We start from the raw sequence: 22,849 nt of genomic DNA on the forward strand, positions 1-22,849 counted from the left end.
TTTTTTTGGATATATCTAAACTTGAACATGGAAATCTAAACTATTTGTAGAGTGCGACATCGGATAAGGGCAAGTGTAAAATGTTTTCTCGCCAACAAAACGAGCTACATGGTCTCACACAATCCTTTGATTTTGTTTACGTCACCTCTACAAATTACTTCACGTTTCTGGAACGATCGGGAATATACAAAGAAGACTATCACGCGTTGTTGCTAGTCCAGGAGCAATCTGGTCCGCCCTTGTTCGCAGGCCCATCGATTGGAGAATACGGAGTACCCCACTAGTTGGGCTGCAGCAGCTGTGGCAGCAGTTTGCATCGGTTACGCGGCCCGACTCTGTAGAAAAAAAATCTACGGAGTATTTCTTTGGTTAGACGTATCGACGCGGCAGTGTCGGCAGAACGCTGGAGCCCGCGATGCAGATGTGCAGATCTGCATTCAACTCGGCCCTGCAGACGTGTTATAAACGTGTTCTTGCCTGGTTGGTTCAGCCGGAGCTCCAGCGGTCTACGCACGCACGCCAGGAGATCAAACAAGTCCACCACAGCTCCACCCGCGAGCTCTTCGCTTCTCCGCCGGCGGAGCCAACACCACACGGAGATTCCAAGGCTCCACGACTAGGCGCCTGCTCCCCGCTCTTCTCCGCCGGCGAGCCAACTCCCCACGAAGAGCCCCCAACCAGGTGAGTGCCGCACTCCTCTCGGGCGACTTCCTCCGCTCGATTATTTTTCCTCTTCGTCGATTTCCCCCGCCGAATTCGTCCATCAGGAGTCCGCTAGCTAGTACTCGACGGCTGATAGAGCTAGTTTATTAGGTTCGGGGGTCCCCGGATTGATTCATGCCCGGCTGCGGTGAATGATTATTCTGCAGTGTCTATCTAGCAATATTAATTCTTCCCTGAAGCACCAGCCGGTGACCCTTGTAGCCACTACTAATGAATTAACAAGCACTCACAGTCCCAAGGGTTGAGTTTAGGCACCAAAGCCATCAACCAGTTGACCCAAAAATCTTAACCTCTGCTTTTATATTGAGTTTAAGTACCAACCGGTTTACTTGAATCTTAAGTTGGTGAAAAAAGCTAGAATATACTTCGACATCAAGAACAATATGTGATCTGCTGGTGCCTCCTGGTTCACAAGAGAAGGTCATTGTGCGTGGTAAATTATGTAAGCATTGAAACATGGTTCTCTGGGTGTCAGTTCCTTACGGTTTGAGTGTTTTCTCTTTCCAAAAGAGGCACAAGCTTTACCAGTTTCATTAATAAAGCGAGAGCAAGTGCTCTTCTTTCTGGTAGTAAGTTTTGCTTCATACATCCTTCCATGTGCATGGTCTGAGTTATGCGTTCATTATGTTTTCCTGTTTCATGTGTGCTTCCCTGTTTATGAAAATGAGCTATGACAGGCTTCAGTAAGCAAATTTAATCACATGCACAATGTATGTGAAGCAGAACCCAACTTGTATTAAACATGGAACAGTGCCTAAAAATCTTGAGAATAGTCGTAGAAATCTTCATGGCCTTGGTTTCTTGCAGCTCTGATTTTATCTCTTTTTTTTTGCTGAAAATGATCTTAAGTTTCTATTCCTGATATATAAATATGAATCGATATCTTCAGGCACAATGTCGCTGTTCCCAGGAATGGATCTTACTAAAATGGATCCTCCAACTCTTACCCTCCTTGGAGCAGCTTGCTGTGTGATGTTATCTATGCATTTCACAGTACAATTGGTATCACAACATCTTTTCTATTGGAAAAATCCCAAGGAGCAGAAGGCTATACTCATTATAGTGTTAATGCCTCCACTGTATGCTATAACTTCCTTTGTTGGCCTTCTCGATATTAAGGGAAGCAAAACATTTTTTACGTGCTTGGAATCTGTTAAAGAATGCTATGAGGCACTGGTGAGTCCTCTTGGGTCAACGGCATTTTTGCACCTGAAGTTGGTTATTTCACTAATTTTTCCTTCCATTTTTTATTTCAACTGTGCAGGTCATTGCCAAGTTTCTGGCATTGATGTACAGCTACTTGAATATATCTATCAGTAAAAACATCGTACCTGATGAAATCAAAGGGAGGGTGCTTCATCATTCTTTCCCTGTTTCTCTTTTCCTGGTATCTTTCTTACACCCTTGTACTCTTATAGGATGTTTGACTAATATTGCTATGGTATAGGCTCGAAATTTGGTAATGCAACAGTACTAATGACAATTGCTAGGTGCATACCTAAACAAATCCATACTGAACCTCACCATATTTAAAGGATGCTGTATTGATCAGTAATACTAAAATGGTTCACGATCTTAACAAAAAGGTTTATATATTTCCATTAGTAAGGCAGTCATTAGATAGTGATACCTGGAAGAATTGAACCGTGTACATATGCTGAGTTATACTTAAGTTTGAATATGATTTTAACTTGTGTTCTTCATGTATTGCTCACCAAGCTTCGATATATCAGCATGTACTTGAAAGGATGCTGTCTCTTGAATCTGTCTTCTGTTTACAGTTGCATATTGCGCCTATAACCTGCATATGTAGTCTGCAAGCTGTTAGCAATACTGTGGTTTTGTCCCCTGTTACATTAGTTTTACTTGGTGTGTGCTGAAAGGAACTGATAGTCTAATACTCTTGTGGTTCTGTGCTTTGGCAGCCCCGCAATGTTCGGTTAGAGCACAAGACTCTAAAGCTTTTGAAGTACTGGACCTGGCAATTTGTTGTTGTTAGGCCAGTATGTTCCATTCTGATGATTACACTTCAGCTTTTTGGGCTGTACCCAAGCTGGGTCAGCTGGACGTTCACAATTATACTGAATTTTTCAGTCTCCATGGCATTATATGCCTTGGTCATCTTCTATCACTTGTTTGCTAAGGAGCTGGCACCTCACAAGCCTCTTGCTAAGTTCCTATGCATCAAAGGGATTGTCTTCTTCTCTTTCTGGCAGGTAAATCACCCGCTCTGGCTGAAACAAGTTAGAATCTTCCTCTCTCTTTTTTCCGTGTCTCTAAATGCTACCAATATAATTTTGCATCAGTTTATCTTCATGATTATATCTGAATCATTTGATTGAGCATAGTGGTATTGCTGTAGTAATGTTGTAAGTTTAGACTTTAGCCCTTTTATTCCTACCAAGTTGTTTGCCATGATTTCACATGAAGGGTCTTCTCTCATTGACTATTTGGATTTAGTTTAGTATGATATATAATCACCTTATTTTCTTATCACAGTTCATAATTATCAATTAGGAGCCTCATTTGCAATTTAAGTGTCCAATGCATTAGTATTTATATGTTCAGATTCGATTGCTTTTTAATAAAGGAGGGTTGCGATTAAACAACTATGCAGTGCTACCTTTCCAGTGAAAAAGAAAACTCAAGTGAAGTGTAAAACAAGCTTACGAACTATGTATTTCACCTTTTAAGGAACAACTTTATTCCAGTTGACATTCCCAGTGGAACTTTCTTGTGAGTGCACCCTGTTGTCTATGAGTGCATCATGATCAGGCGACACTGTAACATGCAAACCTTGTTTTCTGTAGAAAACAAAAGAACTACATTCAACACCTGTTCATTTAGTATAACAGTTTGTTTGATCAGATAAAATGTGATCAAGGTCCTGGCTCTTGAACGCTATTGTCTTTTTTGCAGGGCTGTGCTCTGGATGTTTTAGCTGCTGTAGGTATCATTCAGTCCCACCATTTCTGGCTGGACGTGGAGCACATACAGGAGGCGATCCAGAACGTCCTGGTGATCCTTGAAATGGTCATCTTCTCGGTCCTCCAGCAATACGCTTACCACGTTGCACCGTACAGTGGCGCCGACAGGGCGAAGTTTGAGAAGAAGAACGAATGATCCACGCTTTGCCACCGAGCAGCATCCTCCAGCTACCCTGTGTATGACTCTATGTTTTGTTGCCTGTATGCGCCGGGAATATGAACTCAGGATGTTGCAGAACACTGGCATTTCTTTTTGTAGAGCATGTCGTTATGCCATGAACATCATTAGAACAAGTAAAACGAGATGGTCAGGAACAAACTGGAATGCTATCGCCGGTACTGCACCGTGTAACTATGCAATGCCTGAATAAGGAGATATTTTTTTGTGCGTTCCCTACTTCTAATTATCCCCCCCCCCCCCCCCCCCCCCTGAATAAATGGTTGCTTTGTCTTGGTGAAACCATTGTAATCTTGTACTACTTGTGTTGTTGTTCGAATGTTTCAAACCTTGCTCGAGTTATCGTGGAGTATATGTGCAAGATGGTTTGCATTTGTATTTGGTTAGGTCCTGTAGCTTACGAGGATGCTGAAACTTTGCTTTTGGACTCTAAATGTATGTAGTGTTGTAAGCATTGGCTTTCAGGCTGGGCTGGTTGGACTTGCAAAAGGACTTCGATCTGAGCCCAAGCTGATGGATTGGCTTTATCAAGACATGTCTCCGAAACTTTTCTACATTTAAATCAGTAGGAAAGTAGATTTCTTTCGAATTGCAAAACCTATATGCAAGACTAGAAACTTGAAGGCAAACGTTCCTGAAAGCGGAATTGCAAGCCAAATACGGAGCCGGGTTACGGTATCTCTGTCCTTTTTATGTGTGCGAATGAATGAATTCTCATCCACCGTTGATGCGCCTGCCATTCCAGCGTTTGATCCACGGCCAAGTTCTTCGAGCACCGCCATGTGAGGAAAAGCGGGACTGTCGAGACTCGACAGTCGACACCCACCCAAGAGATCGAGCGGCAAAGAGAACTACTTGCAGGTACTAGTACTACAGTACTGGCAGGTTACTGATCACAAAACCTGTCGATTAGCAAGCAAGCAGTTGGCTCGTCCGTCAGTGACGACGACGGAGCAGAGACCACTGTAGGATCACTACTTTTTACAGGCCGACACAAAGCTGAAAAGATAAACAAGATCTCTCGACCGGGCAGGCCGCAGGCAGCAGCAGCCGGCAGGTGACACCTCACGAGCAAGAACAGAACAGAGCACACACACAGTAGCATGGGCTATCGATTCTCTTTTTCTTTCTGTGAGGTTTGGCGTGGCGCACGCCGCTGCCGGAGCTGAGCCGATCGAGGCCATGTGCGGCGGTGATCTCATGGTCTCCTGCCTCCCCTACAACTGCATCGATTTCCTCCGGCCGGAAGCAGCCTTATTTTTTGTACCCCTCTCGAGTCTCGATCCCTTCCTTCGTCCCCTTTCCTTTCCTCACGATCGTCGCACGATTCACTTTGGAATCGAACGCGGCAAAGCAATGGAAAGTTGCTCGTGGTTCTCTAGAACTTTCTCTCGGGCTCTGACTGGAGGAGTTGAGCCCGGCAGGCCGTTAATCCACAAGGGGAAAAAAGGACAATTACGTTGTCATAGAATCTGTATCAGCGAGTCAAACCCAAGAGAATTCATGCAGAACCATCGTGATGATCACACGCTGCTGCATCCATCCATGCATATTCTTTGTCTAGACGAAATAAAGAGCACTCCTGCGTTTGTCGACCTGCCCGGCCTTATATACATTACAAGTTATATGCAGGCCGTTTGTGTGCCCTGCAACTGCAAGCCTGACATTTGTGAACTATCCGGTACCCCTAGTAGTTTACATGACGGGTATATACTGGCACCGGTAGAAACGCGTTTCGCGTTGAACAAACTGAACTGGGAACTCTTTGTGTTGTTCAGGTTTCTTCGGAACTCTGGAATCGACGGTTCTCGTGGCTAAAGACCACGAGCAGTGGCAATTTTTTGCAGAGTAGAACGCTCATGTTTAATTGCACTAAAACCACGACAAATATTTAGGAACGGAAGGAGTACTGTTTATCTTCTCGCAATTTTCTTCAGATAGTATATAAATGTATGTCGATCTTTTCTAAGTCAAGAAAAAAAAAGGCAATTGTATAAGTCACCGTGCTAGCCAGGGAAAAAAATTGCAGTACAATCATTATAACAACCCTTGTTGCAAATGGAGCAAACTATCCTAGTTCGAACTCGGAAGCTAAATCAGAAACTAGCGTCTGGTGTATGGTTGGTCTATATTGAGTCGAGCCTTAAGCTAGTTCGACGACGTATCTGGCAAACAAAGAGATCTCTGCAAACAACTCCACTCAACTACCATGACCATGTGAGCTGGAATATCTACAAAATCTACGCGCCACGCAACACAATCCACAGCCAACTAGCTGGCACCTCTCTCGGTCACATGTGCAATAACTAATCTAATAGTACCGGAAACAAAAAAATGCAAGTGGATGGGAAAAATCTGTTTAAACGAGTGTTGGGGAATACTCCTGGTTCTTGGTTACCCTGATTGCAGATCCTTTGTTTTTCCCCATGTTGATATCGAGTACTTTCTCCGTTTCATAATTTTTTATTTAAATTTGTCTAAAAATAAATGTGTATGTTCTTAAAAAGTGTATAGATGCATGTAATATTTTAACCAGAATTATGAAACGGAGGGAGTAGTTACCAGACGATTGGCTTTGCTAGGGTCAAGAAAAGAATGAAAAAAAATGATGTCCCCTTTTTTTGAAGTATCTTGCTCTTGAATTAATACAGGTAGATAGCTTGTGTTGTTTTGGTGGAAATCGATGGCCAAGTAAGACGCATTGCTTCAAAAGAGATAGCTTGTGGACTATTCATCATTTGGGTACAAAAAAATTGAATGGATGCCCGGATGAAAGAAAATTAAAAAAAATCCATGGCCGGAACATATTCAAAAAATAATAATTCGAGCGCAAATACTATAGTCCATTGTATCTACTACTAGACCTGAGTACATATTTTCATGAAATGTTTTTCTTTTCCATTCCGCCAGTTATGTGTATTGTGCTAGCCTTGATTAATTGCTGCATGTATATATATCTTTTTTTTTATTCGACGCCGAGCGAGCGAACGAGTGCACGTGCATGTCTCAATTAAAGGTCGTCCATACAACTAGACCTGAGCCACGCATCCATCAAAATCAAAATCAAATCAAATCAAATCCAGGACATGGGAATCCGTCAATCTGATCTGACGAACGAGGTAGATGATGTGTCGGCACTGAGCGCGCACACACACACGATCGAACAACACGGCAGACGGAGCTATCCCATCCATCCATAAGTGATCCACGCCATCTGCACGATACGATACAGTGTATCGGTCCTGCCCCCAAGAAGGATCGATCGGCTAGCTCATCGTCTTGACGCACGGCACGGCACGGCACCCGGACCTAAAAAAGAAATCTTGCCAAAATCGGCCGTACCGGATTCAGTTGGTGGAGCCGATCGATGATCCGGTCCACGCTACGGGTAGACCCCCCGTTAATTCTTCCACCCATTCCTCGTGTGCGGTTTTGACCGGATTGTCTCACATTCGTACTTAGTCTGGTTTCAGTGTGGTGACACGAAATTAAGGAATTGAGTACAATTCGCTGGAACGCACATTTCCGCGTAAGACGGAACCAAGCGAGATTTGCTCAAACTTAACGTGATTCGACGCAAGGCCATGGCAGAGAAGGATTGATGGATATATGTCCGGGGGAATTCGACGTACGTACGTCCAGTCCAGATCGTATCGCCATTCGCGATCCCGATCTCTTCTTTTTACGCCGGAGCCTCGGTCGATCCGATCCTGATCCGGATCCGATGCGATGCGTTCCGGGGCTTCTGGCCCGGTCTTGTTTAATTTGCTGCGTCGGTTCCTTCCCAATGCATGTTGTCCTGGCTTCGGAAGAAACAAAATCCACGATTTGATGCGTGCATGCAATCGTATCTCCTTCCTACAGTCTCGTATCTGCTCTGCGTGCGTAAGCATATACTAGTACTACTACTGCTCCAGTACGGTTCACGCATCCGGCCGGGCTAGCTTAATTACCCTCTTTTCTTCTTTGCTCCGTCAAATCCAAGAATCAGAGATAAGCAGGCATTGAAGCAGGAGAGAGGGAGAGAGATGGCGAGAGGGGATTAGTTTAGCGCTGACTGGTGATCACACAGCACAGCAGGCCCTCCTGTATTACAACTGTTTATTAAGCTAGGAACGACCATTAGTCAAGGAAAAGAAGGTCAACGCGAGCAGTACTGTCAAAAGCGAGACATACCCAGCCAAATTTTTTTTGAATGACTCTGCTACGAGCATACAGTTGCACAAATACTAGTAAAACGCTCGCTTTGCTTGCTGGGAGTGGGACTGGCCGACTGGCAGCAGAAAGAGGGGCCGGCCGACAAGGGAAGATCTTGACCGGAGCACGCTCGAATTACTCGCCCCCGGATCGACCTGGAGCCGGGAAAAAGGAGCAGAATTTCTACCACTAGTTTTACTGCTCGAGTGGTGTGGAGGGAGGAGTCTCGACATGGTTTTCCACGCCCCCTTTTTTTTCCGGCTCGGACCGGAAGTAAAAATGGTGGAGATTGGAGACAGGTCGGAATGGGGGTTGGTTAGGCTGACGTCACCGGATCTCTCCTCGGGATTCTGGTGGGACCCATCCACGACGGCGACGGAACGGGCCAGCAAGGCTGCGTCCTTCTTTCCTCCCCCTCCCTCCCGTTGGTATTTTCATTTTTAGTTTTGCCTTTTGCGACTTAGAAACAACTATATTTGAATAGATATTGACACAAATGTGATTGAATTACCAAGAATCATGCAAGTACATATGAGAAAAACTTAGTCGGATGGTTATGATTATTGAATGAGAAATAACTATTTCGAAATCGACTAAGATACTAGGTTTTCTGTTTCTGTTAATTATCCTCGTTGAAAACAAGATACAAGATTTATTATTTCCGCTGGTTAGAAGAGAAGGAAAAATCTGATCGGTAAAAACCAATACTATACCACAATTTACGTTCTGGAGCTTTAATGGACCCTCGTATTATTTATCCATAGTCTTTGGATTCATTGCTGGGTTGCAAGCGAGATTCTGTCTATGTCCCGTACTCTACTAGGCCAATTTCTAAATCTTAGATCAAAATTTGAGTTGAATTTTTTGAAGCAGAAGTCCCTGTTGAACAAACGCACACCCTCAAAAACATACACGCACCTGGCACGTTCTTCCACTAAAGGTTAAACATCGGAATAGATACAATTCAATGCTACCGCCAATGCCAGGTCAAGGACGTAAACTTGGGTGTACTGGTTCCACCACAAGAAACAATCATCTGAGTTACGCTCAATTTGCACTAGAGTATTCTTGTCATCAGACAATGAAATACTTCAGCCGTTTTAAAAATCACAACAGATGAACCCTCGGCACTCTACCCACTTGTGGCTCGAATTTGGTCTAGCTGGACGGATTTATTTAGTTTGGAAGAAATGCTATATGCATGGCACAATTCACCTTGCCTAGTGGACATGGACAGCTAGAAATTAGGATAACACAAAACTAATAGTATTTACTCCTTCCGTCCCCATTTCAAGCGACTCAAAGTTTGCATGAATATGAATGTATAAAAAAACATTTAACATGAGACGGAGCGAGTATAACATCCAACTTTTATTTTTGTTAGATGGCTACACGGTGAAAATGACTGCCGTGGCGGTAAAAGCAAACGGAACCGCACAAACGCGACGTGGCACGTCGCACCAATCTCAAAGACGGTCCAGGCGTAAGGCTAGTCATAGTGGGAGTAACAAAGGTGGTAACTAAAGCGCCAACTAAGCAATTTTGATGATGTGTCATGTTATTAATGAGTAGAGAGAGATTTGTGATAATTAGATGAGTCTACAATTTAATAAATGACACAATGCATAACACCAATCCACTGTGAAGGTATTAACTTGTACCGGTAACATATACTAAGTTCCTTCCCACTGTTGCCAGCCTAAAGCAGCGCCGCTGATCTGCTGCTGCAAGCCACGACCCATAAAATGCCAGAAGGAGCCCAAAGAAAGCAACCGGCAGCACCCAGCAGAGTTCCAAAGGGAAACCAAGAACTCTGAAACCCACAGCTGCACCGCAAGAGAGAGAGAGAGCGGGACAGTGGGAGAGACCACGCGATAAAGAAGAAATCATGGAGGCGATTTGCTGTGGAGATTCGGGAGCGTGATCTGGTCGGATCTTGCTTTTTTTTCCTGGAGGAAGGGGGGAAACGCTAGCTGTGCGCCATGGTGTCCTCCGCCTATATCCTTCTCCTTCCTCTTCCTGCTAGCCTCGAGATGCCGCATTAGCGCCCACCAAAAGGTCTCCGCCGTTCCTGCCTGCGCTCCCCCGGCCGCAACGAAGAAGAAGCCATCGAGATTTCCAGACCTCATCTGCTCCCCTTCCTTCTGTTTGAGGCGCAAGGAAAGAGAGAGATTTTGTGCGGTTTTCTGCTGAGTTCTCGGTCCGCCATGACGGTGGTTGCTGCTGCCGAGTCCCGGTTCCACGTTCTTGCCGTGGATGACAGCGTGATCGACAGGAAGCTCATCGAGATGCTGCTCAAGACCTCGTCCTACCAAGGTTGGCCCCTTTTAGCGCACAGAGACTGTCTGTTCTTGCCTCCATTTGGAAATTTCGTCTATTTCCAGTCCCAAATCTGACGGATTATGTTCTTTGGGCGTGTGCGATGCAGTGACGACGGTGGATTCCGGGAGCAAGGCGTTGGAGGTGCTGGGATTGAGAGACGAGGGGGACTCCTCCTCCGCCTCCTCCTCGCCTTCTTCCTCCTCCCCTGACCATCAGGTAAACAAAATCGGTTGATTCGCCTTCTTCTTGGTCTGTTTTGGATTGGTCCCTAGGATCTTGGTTCCTGTTCTGTGGCTAGGATGAAACCTGAAGCTAATCCTGTGGTTTCTGTACCTTGTGCTGCAGGAGGTTGACGTGAATTTGATCATCACTGACTACTGCATGCCTGGCATGACAGGATATGATCTGCTGAGGAGGGTCAAGGTGAGATTTGCAGGGCCTTTATTATTCATTCTCTTATCGCATTCATTCACATCTTGGGTCTCTGTGGAGGTAAAAGTTAATTTACATGTTAATTTGATGGTTCGCAGGGGTCGTCTTCATTGAAGGACATTCCAGTGGTGATCATGTCTTCTGAGAATGTGCCTGCCAGGATCAACAGGTCAGCACAGACCCCATTAAATCTGTCTTGATTTATCAGTCTATCCTCATTGAAGAACATTGATTTAGTTCATGAAATAGTAGTAGGTGTGCCGGGGTCCAGAATGGAAATGATTTGTTTTTTACTGTTCCGTTGTCTGCCTGCATCTGATTTTTACCAGTGCTGTACATGGTCCTCGCATGAGAGAAAAAGAGAGAGAGGGGGGGGGGGGGGGGGGGGAGCAGTGGTGGGGAGCACAAGGAATATATTGCCATCATACCAGTTTTGCCTAAAGACTTCCTGTTGAATGCCCAAGGAATATTAGTTAATGTGTGCAAAGAGCTTGTTCAGGCTTTGGGATTGATTTCTTAACTGTAGTAGTAAAAGATTTGCAACTTTCGCCCCTGAATGTTGTGCCGTTGTACTACTACTAGCAATAAAAGGCTATCTGTTCATCTAAAAAAGCGCTAGCAGTTTGGTACTCCTGAAACTTGCAAAGGAAACCTATGAAACATAATCCTTTGGAAGAAGACAGTTTCCTGAAATTAAACTACAGAAAGTGGTCTTGCTTATCCTTCCTTTTTTTTTGCTTCCTAGCTAAAAAATTCCGCAAGGCTCTAGTGTTTTTCTTACATATAACATGGTAGAAGCCAAATGTCAAAGATTTTTCCCTTCAGATATGAACAAAACAGGGGAGTAGCATTGTGATATGGTGGGACAAGTGGAGAAAAAGTCCAGGAATTCCTCCTCAACAGCCCCCCTTGATGTTGTTGTAATGTAATGTAATGGGGGCAATAAATGCCGGGTGTTTTCATGCATAGATTGCATATCCTGGTGACAGGGACCTAAAGTATTTAGGGAAATGTTCCTCTCAATGCCTGCCTTGTGGTGGTGGGTCAAGATCTCATAAAATCTTTTCAGACACACTAAAACAAAAATATTTGTTGAAAGAAAAGTTTTATTTTGTTTATTTTCTGTGGCCACTTTCCAGTGGTCAAGAAAAAAAAACTTGGGGGCAAAAAGGGTTGATTGGCATTAAAGAAGGCAATGCATTGGGGCTGAGTCAAAAGGTCCTGAAAAACCAAAAGGCCATATCTTTTGCTTGTCCTAGCAAAGATCTCTGACATGTCCTTTGAGTGATGTGATCACTGAGGAGAGAAACCAAAGTGGGGGGAAAGAAAAGAAACTCTTCCAAGCAATCTACTATCCTCTTCTTCCTTCCCAATGCATGCAACTACAGAAGTATCTTTTCTTTTCACTTGCTATATGTGCTAAAGGATCGATTCCACGAAAATGTCAGGTGTTTGGAAGATGGCGCCGAAGAGTTCTTCCTGAAGCCCGTGAAGCTCGCTGACATGAAGAAGCTCAAGTCTCACCTGCTGAGGCGGAAGCAGCCGCAGAAGCCAGAGCAAGCACCGGACAAGCCGGCGGAGGAAGCGGCTGCTGCTGAAGTAACCGTCAGCGGCAGCAGCAAGAAGAGAAAGGCAGCGGCGGCAATGGATCAGGAGGGGCTTGGGTCGCCTGAGAGGACGAAGCCAAGACTGTCCAGCAGCAGCCTGGCAGTGGAGACCTGATGAAGAAACTGAACCAAAACCCCACTAAGAATTTCTTTTTTTTTGGGTTCGTTTTTTCCGGGGGCTTGCTTACACTAATGGAAGAATCGTCGTTAATTAGCTCCTGGGGGTAAAAATTTTAGTTCCAAGTGAACTAAAAAAGAAAAAAAAAAGTCTTACATACTTCTATACTACTACTACTAGTAGTAGCTGCTTCCATCCACAAATTTTGCTGTGCTCAGTAGCACCGTTCTCTGGTGTTTGTTAGAAAGGGAAAGTGGGGGGTCAAGAAGAGGAAGAAGAAACAAAGTTGTAGATAATTGGCAGCAGCAGCGCCTTGGATGATCTTATGACTAATTTAATGGCTTATTTATTCTGACAATCTACTAGTGCTATGCTTGACAAATCGATTACTCCCGGGTATGTTTCTTTTACGGGGACTCCCGAGTATGTTGTTTATATAGAGGATATCACCACTGAGAGAAATGAAGGGGTAAAATTCGTAAGGCACGGCGGTTAGAAAATACGGAGTTGCTTGTACTACAGAGTATGTATTGTGCTGTATACCACAGAATTCGAGAATCTATAATTCAATAATAAGGAAATGAAGTATTCATTCGTACGTGTTGGGGAACGCTGGCGCTGCGGTGTGTGTAGCAGCAGCACGTTACATTATGCTATTTGCGGCGTGGAAGCAAGTGGAGTGGCAACTGGGTCTGGATTGGGGGCAAGCGAAGCGAGCGACCGGTGGTTAAGGTTGCGCAGGCAAAGGATTTGGGGATCCGGCAGGATCGAATAGGCTAATATTATCCCGAGATCTCCCACGATCACAACGGGGATTCGCTCGCCCGCCTCGCCTCACCCCGTAGCAACAAAGAAGCTTCTCCCCCGAAACAGCAGCACGCGTCCATGTCCAGACCTGACATTGTTGTCGCAACGTCACGAAGAACCACGTTCGGCTCCATGGAGGGCCGCATGATTATTTTTTCTTTAAAAAGTACGGAGCAATAATCATATTTTAGAGTTTCAAAATCATGAAAAAAAGATAAATGTTCCGCGTCTATAAATTTTCGTTACAAAATATTGCTGATTTTAAGATAAAGAAACCCAAATACATAGATTTCGAATAGATCTCTATGGTGTACTACTATTCTTAGTCCATAGGTTTGTGAACTTTGCATAGGTCGCAAAATCAATGTACAAACTTGAAACAAGAAACAAAATCAATGTATCTCTTGGTGAAAAATGTACAAATATCCATACTCACACTCTAGAAAACAAAAATTCAAATCTTTTCAAATGTTTAAATTATGGTTGCCATTTTGCCGGGAACCAAAAGACCATGTTCAGCAAGGTCTTGCTTATACTACTTAATTGACTTTAGTTTGAATTTAAATCTTTTACATAGAATATAACTCAAAAATTAATTTTTACCTTATAAGCAAAATATGTGTGATATCTTGTTTGCATTCCTAATTTCTAAACTCGGTGGCTGCTTGCTGCGGCAAGCTTGGACCAGGCACCAGGCAGATGGACCTGGCTCCTCTACCGCACATTAAGTGACAGGACGGTCGCTGACATATGGGACCCGGCTTCGCGTGTTAGTGAGCCCCACGGCAGCTAAGTTACATCAGGGTGGTCGGAGAAGAAGTTAAGGTCACAGGGTGGTCTCGACGAAGTTCTAGTAGTTTCGCCGCCTTAAAAGTAAGTCAATCTTAGTCCACAATACTAGAGCTGTTGGATTAGTGTCTCGGCATCGTCTGTATTCTCTCCTCTTCATCATTTTCTTAAAGCACAAACCCTATCCGAAGGTTGAGCAAATCGACTGATACTAGGTAAAAAAAGCGGCTAATGTACAGCAACATCGGGGAGTATTACTTTTTTTTTTTGAGAACATGGGGAGTATTAGCTAGCTATCGATGTGCAGCAATTTCTGCCGGTGATTAAAAACTTGGCCTTCTCAATTTAAAACTGGGCCTGGATTTTTCCTTTTTGAGAATCAAAAATTGGGCCTAGATAAGCACTGGATCTGGCTGGGCTGGGCCGCCACGTGTTAGGCACTGACAAGTAGGATAAATTATCGTTTATCTGTCATCTTCGTCTTCTTCTGCGATTTCGTCCCCAACTCGTCTCACTCTCCCCAGCCTCACTTCTTCGACGGCGAGCGACGACCAACGACGCCTACTGCCACCGGACTTCCGTGGGAGTCCTTCATCTCTTCCTCCTCTCGCCGGTAAGGAAACCCTGCCTCATCGGAGTCGAATCCGAAATCGTTATTTCGTTGCGCCTCGATCAATCTGTCGCCTATTTGTTCGCCCTCGTGTAAGTACTCCACCAATCTAATGCATCCATCCATCTAACCCATCCGTGGTTGGTTCGATCAGGTTCTTCCCCGGCGCGCGAGATCGATGAGCAGTTCGTTTTGAGGACAGTCGACAGAGAGGAAGAGAGAGAGAGGATACGGATACGTGCCCTTGTTTGTTTGGTCTCCGTGATGGCGTTGGCTTCTGCCAGCGGCGCGATGTTTCCGCCCACGAATTCGGCGAGCAAGCCCTGGGAGGACCCGTCGTTCTTCCGGTGGAGGAAGCGGGAGGCGCACGTGCCGCTGCGCTCGCACGACACGCTCGAAGGTAAATGGAAACCCCTGTGTCGGCAGGGGATCAGGAAGAGATAACAAATGCTTGCAAGGGGTACTGCTTATATCGGTCATATGTTTTCAGACTTTGCTGTGTTTCCTGAAACTGCTGTTCTTAATTTATCAACAGGGGCACTGAAGTACTGGCATGAACGGAGGAACGTTAGCTATCTTGATTCCGAGTCTGCTGTATGGGACGATGACGCTGTTCGTGGCGCGCTGGAGAGCGCCGCGTTTTGGTCTCAGGGGTTACCTTATGCGCAGTCGCTGAGTGGATACTGGAAATTCCATTTGGCTCAGTCCCCAGAGAGTGTCCCAGAGAAATTCTATGATGCTCAGTTTAGTGACTCAGATTGGGAGGCTTTGCCAGGCATGGTGCTACTTGCTTTTCCAATTTGCTTTTAGTTGGGGTACTGTTACTCGATTTTTTTTACTACTGTTCATATCGTTTGAAGTCTACTCTGAAATGAATGTAACTTGGTTGCAGTTCCCTCAAATTGGCAAATGCATGGGTTTGACCGTCCAATTTACACAAATGTCACTTATCCTTTCCCCATGAACCCACCATTTGTGCCTTCTGAAAATCCGACAGGCTGTTATCGAAAGGTTTTTCACATCCCAAAAGAGTGGAAAGGTATGCTATCTATTATGATGCTGAAAGCTAGTTGTTACTTTGTAATTTGTAGACCTGTTTTCAATTCTGACAAAAATCAAAACTTTACATATGACACCAGATCTTCCTCTGTATTGTGAATTTCCGTTGATTGCATTGCAACTTGCATAGTTAACCTTAATACTAAAAACAATTCTATATCAATTGATGATCTCCATTCAAGTTAGTTAGATTGTGCCAGTTGTCATGAAAATTATATGGTTCATGGAATTGAAATGTGACTCAAAGATTTCGTGGTAGCTGCTTATTCCAAAGTGCGAAATCTTACTGATGATTTTCGTTTGTCTGTCTCGGATTCCCTAATTTTATTGTACAGTTGTTCAAGAGTTTATGGTTGGGTATGGTTATTCCATATCTTCTTAATCACACAGATCTAACTTGCTTATGGAGTGTATAATTTTCCTGTTCTTTTCATTATAATATGTATGTATGTGCTGTCTCCTTTTATGCTAATTATGGCATGTTGTGAACTTTGTTCTTTTTCCACATGCATAATATTGTTGTCTAATGTTCACATGGATGCAGCACTTATGTTATCATATCACATGTCCATTCCATTTTAAACAATTCTGAGCTGATTGTAATAGGTCGGAGGATCTTGTTGCACTTTGAAGCTGTTGACTCAGCGTTCCTTGCTTGGGTAAATGGGGTACCAATTGGGTATAGGTATGAAACAAATAACTGTACTGCTTGTATTTTTTTTAATCTGCTACTCCATCCGATCCATAATAACTGTCTCAGACTTAGTACAACTTTATACTAACTTTGTACTAAATCTGAGACACTTATTATGGATTGGAGGGAGTACAATTTATACAGTGACTTAGTTGATACTTAATATAATTGTTAAAAAACTTTTTTTATATGTTCATGCAGCCAGGATAGCAGGCTCCCTGCTGAGTTTGAAATCACTGATTGCTGTCATCATTGTGATTCGGGCAAGGAAAATGTTCTTGCTGTCCAAGTCATGAGGTGGAGTGATGGTTCTTATCTTGAAGATCAGGACCATTGGTGGTTGTCTGGTATTCATAGGGATGTGTTACTACTATCAAAGCCAGAGGTTACTTCTTGAGTTCTGCTCGCATGATATTAGATAAATTCCTAGCTGTTATTTTTCAAAGCATTACAGAATTTTAACATTGAAACCCTGTGTAAAGTACCCATGTCAGAATGAGTGATAGTTCGTTGCAATAGCTCGCCAATCTATTTGCTGTTGCTGGCTCACAATGGTCATGCTGCTATCTTTTGAGGGAAAGGTCATGCTGCTATTTACGTCCAGAAAACCAATATAGGAGTAGGGTTTCACGGAGACAGAGTTTTTAGGGGTCAGGAGGAATGGAGCAACGTGGCTGTTATTTATTCCACTAGCGTCGAACTGATAGTAGGTCATATTTTTAACCTGAAACATAGCTTTTTTTAGCTGGGCTTTTTCTCTCAGCCAACAACTACATGGCAGTTCCTTTTATCCGTCTCCTTGAAGATATTACGTATGAGTAGAAATTCTTGGTCAGTGAGTGCTTATTTTTTCTTTGCAGATTTTTATCACAGATTACTTCTTCAAAGCAACCTTGGATGAGAACTTCCTTGTAGCTGATATTGAGGTAACTGTGCTAGCCATATTTGTGAGGTTATAATCTTATGCTACATGGCAGAGCAAACGCTCCATCAACATGGAGTATAGTGAACAACGACATAAACCTTTTCTTGCCTAAAAGACTATGGGGCTGTTTGATTTGAGGTTAACTTAACCACAACTAAGCTTAGGTACGGTGTGGCTAAAAAAATATCAGCACCACACTTGTGGCAACTTGTGGGAAAAAACTGAGTCTATGACGTGTAGGACTGGTCGGAAGAAACTGAGTCTATAACGTGTAGGACTTGTGGAAAAAAATCGAGTCTTACCAACAGTAGAGTGTGACAACCAACCAAATAATCATGTAACAATTTCTGGCACGCGGCGTGGCAAGCTTCAGCTGTGACCAAACAGCCCCCATGTGTTTATAAATGCGCCTGCTTGCATCCCATGCTTTAGATTTGTATTTCACCTTTTTAACCCCACAGCAGTAAACCATTCTGTATAGTCCAGATGTTGTAAATGCTGACTTATGCATCCGCAAAGGAAACACTTACTCTGACGCTCTTCTGCAATTATATCCTCTAATGTCATTCTACATGTCAGGTTGAGGTGGAAATCGATTCACATAAGCAAGACCGGGAGCATATCTCAACTTTGTCTATTGAAGCAAAATTGTTTGATAATTCTGTACCATCTGGTGGTTTAAATTCTGATATGTCAGCTGCTAATGTGGTCAATTTGAAGGCAAAGCCAAAACCAAAACCAAGCCATTGTCATGGTTTTCATGGTTATGTTCTTGGTGGAAAAGTTGAAAACCCAAAACTTTGGTCTAGTGAAAAAGTAAGAGATCTAATTCAGGGGAAATTCTATTCACAAATGTTAGTATTACAATTCAACTGCCACATCTTATAACTACATTTCCTTTTCCAACAGCCGAACTTATACACTCTTGTTGTTCTCCTTAAAGATGCCAAAGGGAAGCTCATTGAGTGTGAATCATGCCAAGTAGGAATACGTGGTGTGGTCCTAGCACACAAGCAGATGCTTGTCAATGGTTGCCCTGTTGTAATACGAGGTGTCAACAGACATGAGCATCATCCACGTGTTGGGAAGACAAATATAGAAGCATGCATGATCAAGGTCATTGATTTGCTCTGTAAACTGTCATTTCTGAAGTCATTTTAAAAATAGCATCTCTTTAGATTTTTTTTTCAGTAGCTTCAGGTATTTACTATATCTATCTGTGACAGGATCTGGTTTTGATGAGACAAAACAACATCAATGCTGTTAGAAACTGCCATTACCCCCAACATCCAAGGTGGTATGAGTTATGCGATATTTTCGGTCTTTATGTGATAGATGAAGCCAATATCGAGACACATGGATTTGATGAATCTAGCAGTTTCAAACATCCTACACTTGAATCCATCTGGACTAATTGTATGCTTGATCGTGTCGTTAGCATGGTTGAGAGGGACAAAAATCATGCATGCATTATTGTTTGGTCCTTGGGAAATGAGTCCTCATATGGACCAAATCACTCTGCAATGTCTGGTAATTGGCAAAATATTCTTCCCAGTGATGGTTCAAGTCTTACCATTTTTTCCTCTGATAGTGTAAGACTACTTTCTTGTAGGGTGGGTTCGTGGAAGGGATCCGACAAGGCTCATCCATTATGAAGGAGGTGGTTCCAGAACATCATCCACAGATATTGTATGCCCCATGTACATGCGTGTCTGGGATATTCTTAAGATAGCCAATGACCCATCTGAGAATAGGCCCCTCATTCTTTGCGAGTATGGTAACTGTGGTGTCACGTGTTTTACTTGATTCCCTTTGTCTCTTTTTCAAATACCAGAAAAGTAAAAATTTCCCTTCTGTTTTCAAGATATTCACATGCTATGGGAAACAGTAATGGAAATATTGATGCTTATTGGATGGCAATAGACAGCACTATGGGACTCCAAGGAGGTTTTATATGGGACTGGGTTGATCAGGTTATGGGCGTTTTACTCTCATCCCATCCTTAACATTTATTTTGCAGTACACATGCTATACCAAAATTCTGCATGATGATTGTACATGAGATTTTGCATGACTCCAATGTCCAAGGCATCCATATTGACTTACTAGTCACTTTTTGAAAAATCTTTTGTTGCATAAGTTTGTATAAATTCTTCATTGTACCATAAGTCTATGTTAACCTAGTCTAGAATACTCAGAAATAAAATGCCAAATCTGTTTCATCATTTCTCTGTTTGTTGTAATATCATAATTTCCTTTCTCAAGTATGCTCCGTTCATTTTTCATTACAGGGTTTACTGAAGGAGGATGTCAATGGATCAAAATTTTGGGCATATGGTGGCGACTTTGGAGACACTCCAAATGATTCAAACTTTTGTCTTAATGGCATTGTATGGCCTGACCGGACGATTCACCCAGCTGTTTATGGTAACTGGAAATACCAGTCGCTCGGGCTGAATTTATTTCTGTGTGTTGTGTGCTTTGCCAGATTTATTAGGATTTAAATTAATTTGCTAATTCGTTGAATGTAAGATCTTTGTCTCCCGAGCCACTAGATGTTAGACTTAATTGTTCAAATTAATTCTGCTTGCAGAAGTTAAACATCTTTACCAACCTATCAAAATATCATTAATGGATAACACGCTCAAGGTAACCTCTGATTAATATCTGTCAAGTTGTTCCCTTATATGCTCACTATATCTAACATATCAGTTATTATCATACAGATAAACAATGCACAATTTTCTGAGACAACAGAGGCTTTGGACTTCAGTTGGATTCTTCATGGGGATGGTTGTGTTTTGGGCTCTGGTTCCCTCGACCTTCCAGACATAGCACCACAAAGTAGCCATCTTATCAACATGCAATCATCACCTTGGTTTACCCTTTGGAGTGCCTGTGCAGCAAAAGAAACCTTTTTGTCTATAAATGTGAAACTGGGGGGGCAAACACGATGGTCTAAAGATGGTCATATCTTGGCTTCAGCACAGCTTTGTTTACCTCAGACAAATAGCTTTGTCCCTCATGTATGTTTCCTCAGCCTGATCCTGTTCACCCCTCTATCTTCTGAATTATCTTACCGCTCACAAGTCACTGCCATCTTCAGGTTATAGCATTATCCAGGAGCCCACTAGTCTCTGAACATGTTGGTGATAGTGTAATCATTAGCAAGAACAAGGACTGGCAAATCAAAGTAAACACTCGATCGGGAACAATTGACAGCTGGAAGGTATGTTGTGGCGGACCAAAAAAGAAGTTTCGTTTGCTTTACCTTTCTGTTCGCACATTTGATTCTGCATCATAACCTAGGAGGCAAGTGGAGGATAAACTTACAAGACATACAAAGGAAGCGATGGCTCAAAAGTCAAAATTGAGTTTCCTTTCCTAAACAGATAAAAGGTGTAAATCGAGTGGCCTGTAGTCCACACTTAAAATGGGACCTGTCGGTATTTTTATGTTAACGTGGCTTATTATACCTCACACTAGGCATTTGTTTTCTAAATTTAGCGATCTGCCGGAGAGAGAGAGAGAGAGGGAGGGAGGGCTTAGGCCCATGAAATAGGGAAAATGTTTTTCCTTTTTACTGGAACCCCATAAATTCCAAAATAAAAATACAAACGAGCTCTGGAAATTCAAATAAATAAATAAATAAATAAATAATTGTGTATTTTGATATGCTGAATCAAATAAACTACCAACAATCCAAACTAGCAAGCTAAAGCGGTTCCATTTAATATGTATACCTGCACTTATCTGAAATTCTTATGTACTCCCTCCGTCTAACAAAAGATGTCCCAAGTTTGTCAAAATTTGAATGTATCTAGACATGACTTACTGTATAGATGCATTCAAATTTAGTCAAAGTCGAGACATCCTTTGTTGGACGGAGGGAGTATAAAATTTTCATTTTCCTTGTGGTCCGAGTAACTGCAGACAGGCTATTCAATCGTTAGTTATTACAGTCATCTTGGCTTGTCAAACTCAAGATACGGCTCAAACCTTTTATCAGCGTCATTACCAAGTCGTTTATTAAAATCTGAAACTCATGATACTTGTCTGAACCACAGATCAACAACATTGAGCTTTTGAGCAAGGGGATACTTCCTTGCTTTTGGCGTGCACCAACTGACAATGACAACGGGGGCTTCTACACCAAGTCCTATGCTACGAGATGGCGAGAAGCCTTCCTCGACAACATCGTCTTTCGCAGCAGCCAGTTTTCAGTGAAGGAGCTACCGGACCATGCCGTCGAGATTTCTACCACATATTATGGTCTTCCTGGTCACTTGGTAAAACCGGACGACGCTGCTCTTTCAGAAGCTCCCGAGTCCACACTTTTCCAGGTCCCCATGCGCTGCCGGATGTACGAGTCAGGTGACGTGATACTCGAATACGAGGTAAACCCCAAGAGTGACCTCCCCCCTCTCCCGAGAATCGGCATCGTCTTCAACACGGAGAAATCCCTGAGCCACGTCACGTGGTACGGGAGGGGCCCGTTCGAGTGCTACCCCGACCGCAAGGCCGCCGCGCATGTTGGCGTGTACGAGAGCAGCGTGGAGGACCTCCATGTCCCCTACATCGTCCCAGGCGAGTGCGGTGGCCGCGCGGACGTCAGGTGGACGGCGCTCCGGAATGCCGAGGGGTTCGGCCTGTTCGCCTCGGTCCACGGCGAGTCCCCACCGATGCAGATGAGCGCCAGCTACTATGGCGCCGCGGAGCTGGACCGGGCAACCCACAAACACAAGCTGGTCAAGGGAGATGACATCGAGGTTTGTTTTGCATCCATCCGGTCACCGTGGTTCGGACTTCAGACACTGTTGCCTGTTGCACTGGGATAGCAGACTGATGCTTGAAATGGCCTACATTTTGCAGGTGCACCTTGATCACAGGCACATGGGGCTGGGAGGGGACGACAGCTGGACGCCGTGCGTGCACGAGCAGTACCTGCTGCCGCCGGACCGCCGCTACGCCTTCTCCGTGAGGCTCCGTCCGTTGCTGCCGTCGACGTCGTGCGATGACATCTACCGCTCTCAGCTCCCCCATTGATTCAGAGGGAGAAAGCAACTGAAAGATGGAAACAAACAAATAAACGCCGAGTCGCGTTCGCTAGCTCACTGTAATGTAATTGGCCACAGGGTACCTGTCAATAAAAGAAGCGAGCGTGATGTTGCGCTGCTCTGCAATAAATGAGAAACGACTTCTCTTTGTGGATCTTTTTGGCGCCAGCCATTGGTAATTTAACCGGGGCAGGTTTGTTGTTTGTGTGGTGTATTAAGGGCCTGTTTTGTTTTCAACGCTAGCATTTCTCATCAGATGTTTTGAGGGCCTTTTGGATCACAGGAACTATGAAACATAGAAACAGTGAATATAAAGCACATAAATGAGATTGAGATGTCACGTG

At 43.7% G+C, this 22,849-nt stretch overlaps 3 protein-coding genes across 4 annotated transcripts; all 3 read left to right on the forward strand.

The window, feature by feature from the left end:
• Positions 1–474: 474 nt before the first annotated feature.
• LOC100838673 (protein LAZ1 homolog 1) lies at positions 475–4,117 on the forward strand. Its single transcript, XM_003565041.4, has 5 exons — positions 475–681; positions 1,613–1,899; positions 1,988–2,110; positions 2,649–2,939; positions 3,643–4,117. Exons 2-5 carry the CDS (start codon positions 1,618–1,620, stop codon positions 3,844–3,846), a joined length of 900 nt encoding a protein of 299 aa, XP_003565089.1. The 5' UTR covers positions 475–681; positions 1,613–1,617; the 3' UTR covers positions 3,847–4,117.
• A 6,175-nt stretch (positions 4,118–10,292) lies between these two features.
• Positions 10,293–12,946, forward strand: LOC100839190 (two-component response regulator ORR4). The gene is made up of 5 exons (XM_003565043.4): positions 10,293–10,401; positions 10,514–10,623; positions 10,753–10,830; positions 10,938–11,008; positions 12,288–12,946. The coding sequence occupies exons 1-5, from the start codon at positions 10,293–10,295 to the stop codon at positions 12,559–12,561; spliced, it is 642 nt and encodes a 213-aa protein (XP_003565091.1). The 3' UTR covers positions 12,562–12,946.
• A 1,670-nt stretch (positions 12,947–14,616) lies between these two features.
• On the forward strand, positions 14,617–22,832 carry LOC100839496 (beta-galactosidase). 2 transcript variants are annotated; one of them, XM_003565044.3, is made up of 18 exons: positions 14,617–14,773; positions 14,925–15,170; positions 15,306–15,545; positions 15,663–15,809; positions 16,436–16,514; positions 16,725–16,908; positions 17,384–17,449; positions 18,028–18,264; positions 18,358–18,564; positions 18,675–18,978; positions 19,061–19,220; positions 19,313–19,421; positions 19,740–19,875; positions 20,042–20,097; positions 20,175–20,474; positions 20,555–20,677; positions 21,516–22,217; positions 22,321–22,832. In XM_003565044.3, exons 2-18 carry the CDS (start codon positions 15,035–15,037, stop codon positions 22,492–22,494), a joined length of 3,360 nt encoding a protein of 1,119 aa, XP_003565092.1. In that variant the 5' UTR covers positions 14,617–14,773; positions 14,925–15,034; the 3' UTR covers positions 22,495–22,832. The 2 variants fall into 2 exon arrangements, with proteins under 2 accessions (XP_003565092.1, XP_010232832.1); XM_010234530.3 differs by lacking the exons at positions 14,617–14,773; positions 14,925–15,170 and having other exon boundaries at positions 15,354–15,585; positions 22,321–22,494.
• The last annotated feature ends 17 nt before the right edge of the window (positions 22,833–22,849 follow it).

The sequence above is a fragment of the Brachypodium distachyon genome, chromosome 2 (genome assembly GCF_000005505.3).
Source record: "Brachypodium distachyon strain Bd21 chromosome 2, Brachypodium_distachyon_v3.0, whole genome shotgun sequence".
In the NCBI taxonomy this organism is placed as follows: domain Eukaryota; kingdom Viridiplantae; phylum Streptophyta; class Magnoliopsida; order Poales; family Poaceae; genus Brachypodium; species Brachypodium distachyon.

What these genes read in the sequence shown, in the direction of transcription:
- LOC100839190 (XM_003565043.4), top strand. Translation starts at nt 10,293, where the DNA reads ATGACGGTGGTTGCTGCTGCCGAGTCCCGGTTCCACGTTCTTGCCGTG. An exon ending in CCTCCTCCCCTGACCATCAG is followed by an intron (nt 10,624 to 10,752) that starts GTAAACAAAATC and finishes CTTGTGCTGCAG; the next exon opens with GAGGTTGACGTGAATTTGAT. An exon ending in ATCTGCTGAGGAGGGTCAAG is followed by an intron (nt 10,831 to 10,937) that starts GTGAGATTTGCA and finishes GATGGTTCGCAG; the next exon opens with GGGTCGTCTTCATTGAAGGA.
- LOC100839496 (XM_003565044.3), top strand. Translation starts at nt 15,035, where the DNA reads ATGGCGTTGGCTTCTGCCAGCGGCGCGATGTTTCCGCCCACGAATTCG. An exon ending in CTCGCACGACACGCTCGAAG is followed by an intron (nt 15,171 to 15,305) that starts GTAAATGGAAAC and finishes ATTTATCAACAG; the next exon opens with GGGCACTGAAGTACTGGCAT. An exon ending in TCCTTGTAGCTGATATTGAG is followed by an intron (nt 17,450 to 18,027) that starts GTAACTGTGCTA and finishes TCTACATGTCAG; the next exon opens with GTTGAGGTGGAAATCGATTC.
- LOC100838673 (XM_003565041.4), top strand. Translation starts at nt 1,618, where the DNA reads ATGTCGCTGTTCCCAGGAATGGATCTTACTAAAATGGATCCTCCAACT. An exon ending in TCCCTGTTTCTCTTTTCCTG is followed by an intron (nt 2,111 to 2,648) that starts GTATCTTTCTTA and finishes GTGCTTTGGCAG; the next exon opens with CCCCGCAATGTTCGGTTAGA. An exon ending in TCTTCTTCTCTTTCTGGCAG is followed by an intron (nt 2,940 to 3,642) that starts GTAAATCACCCG and finishes TCTTTTTTGCAG; the next exon opens with GGCTGTGCTCTGGATGTTTT.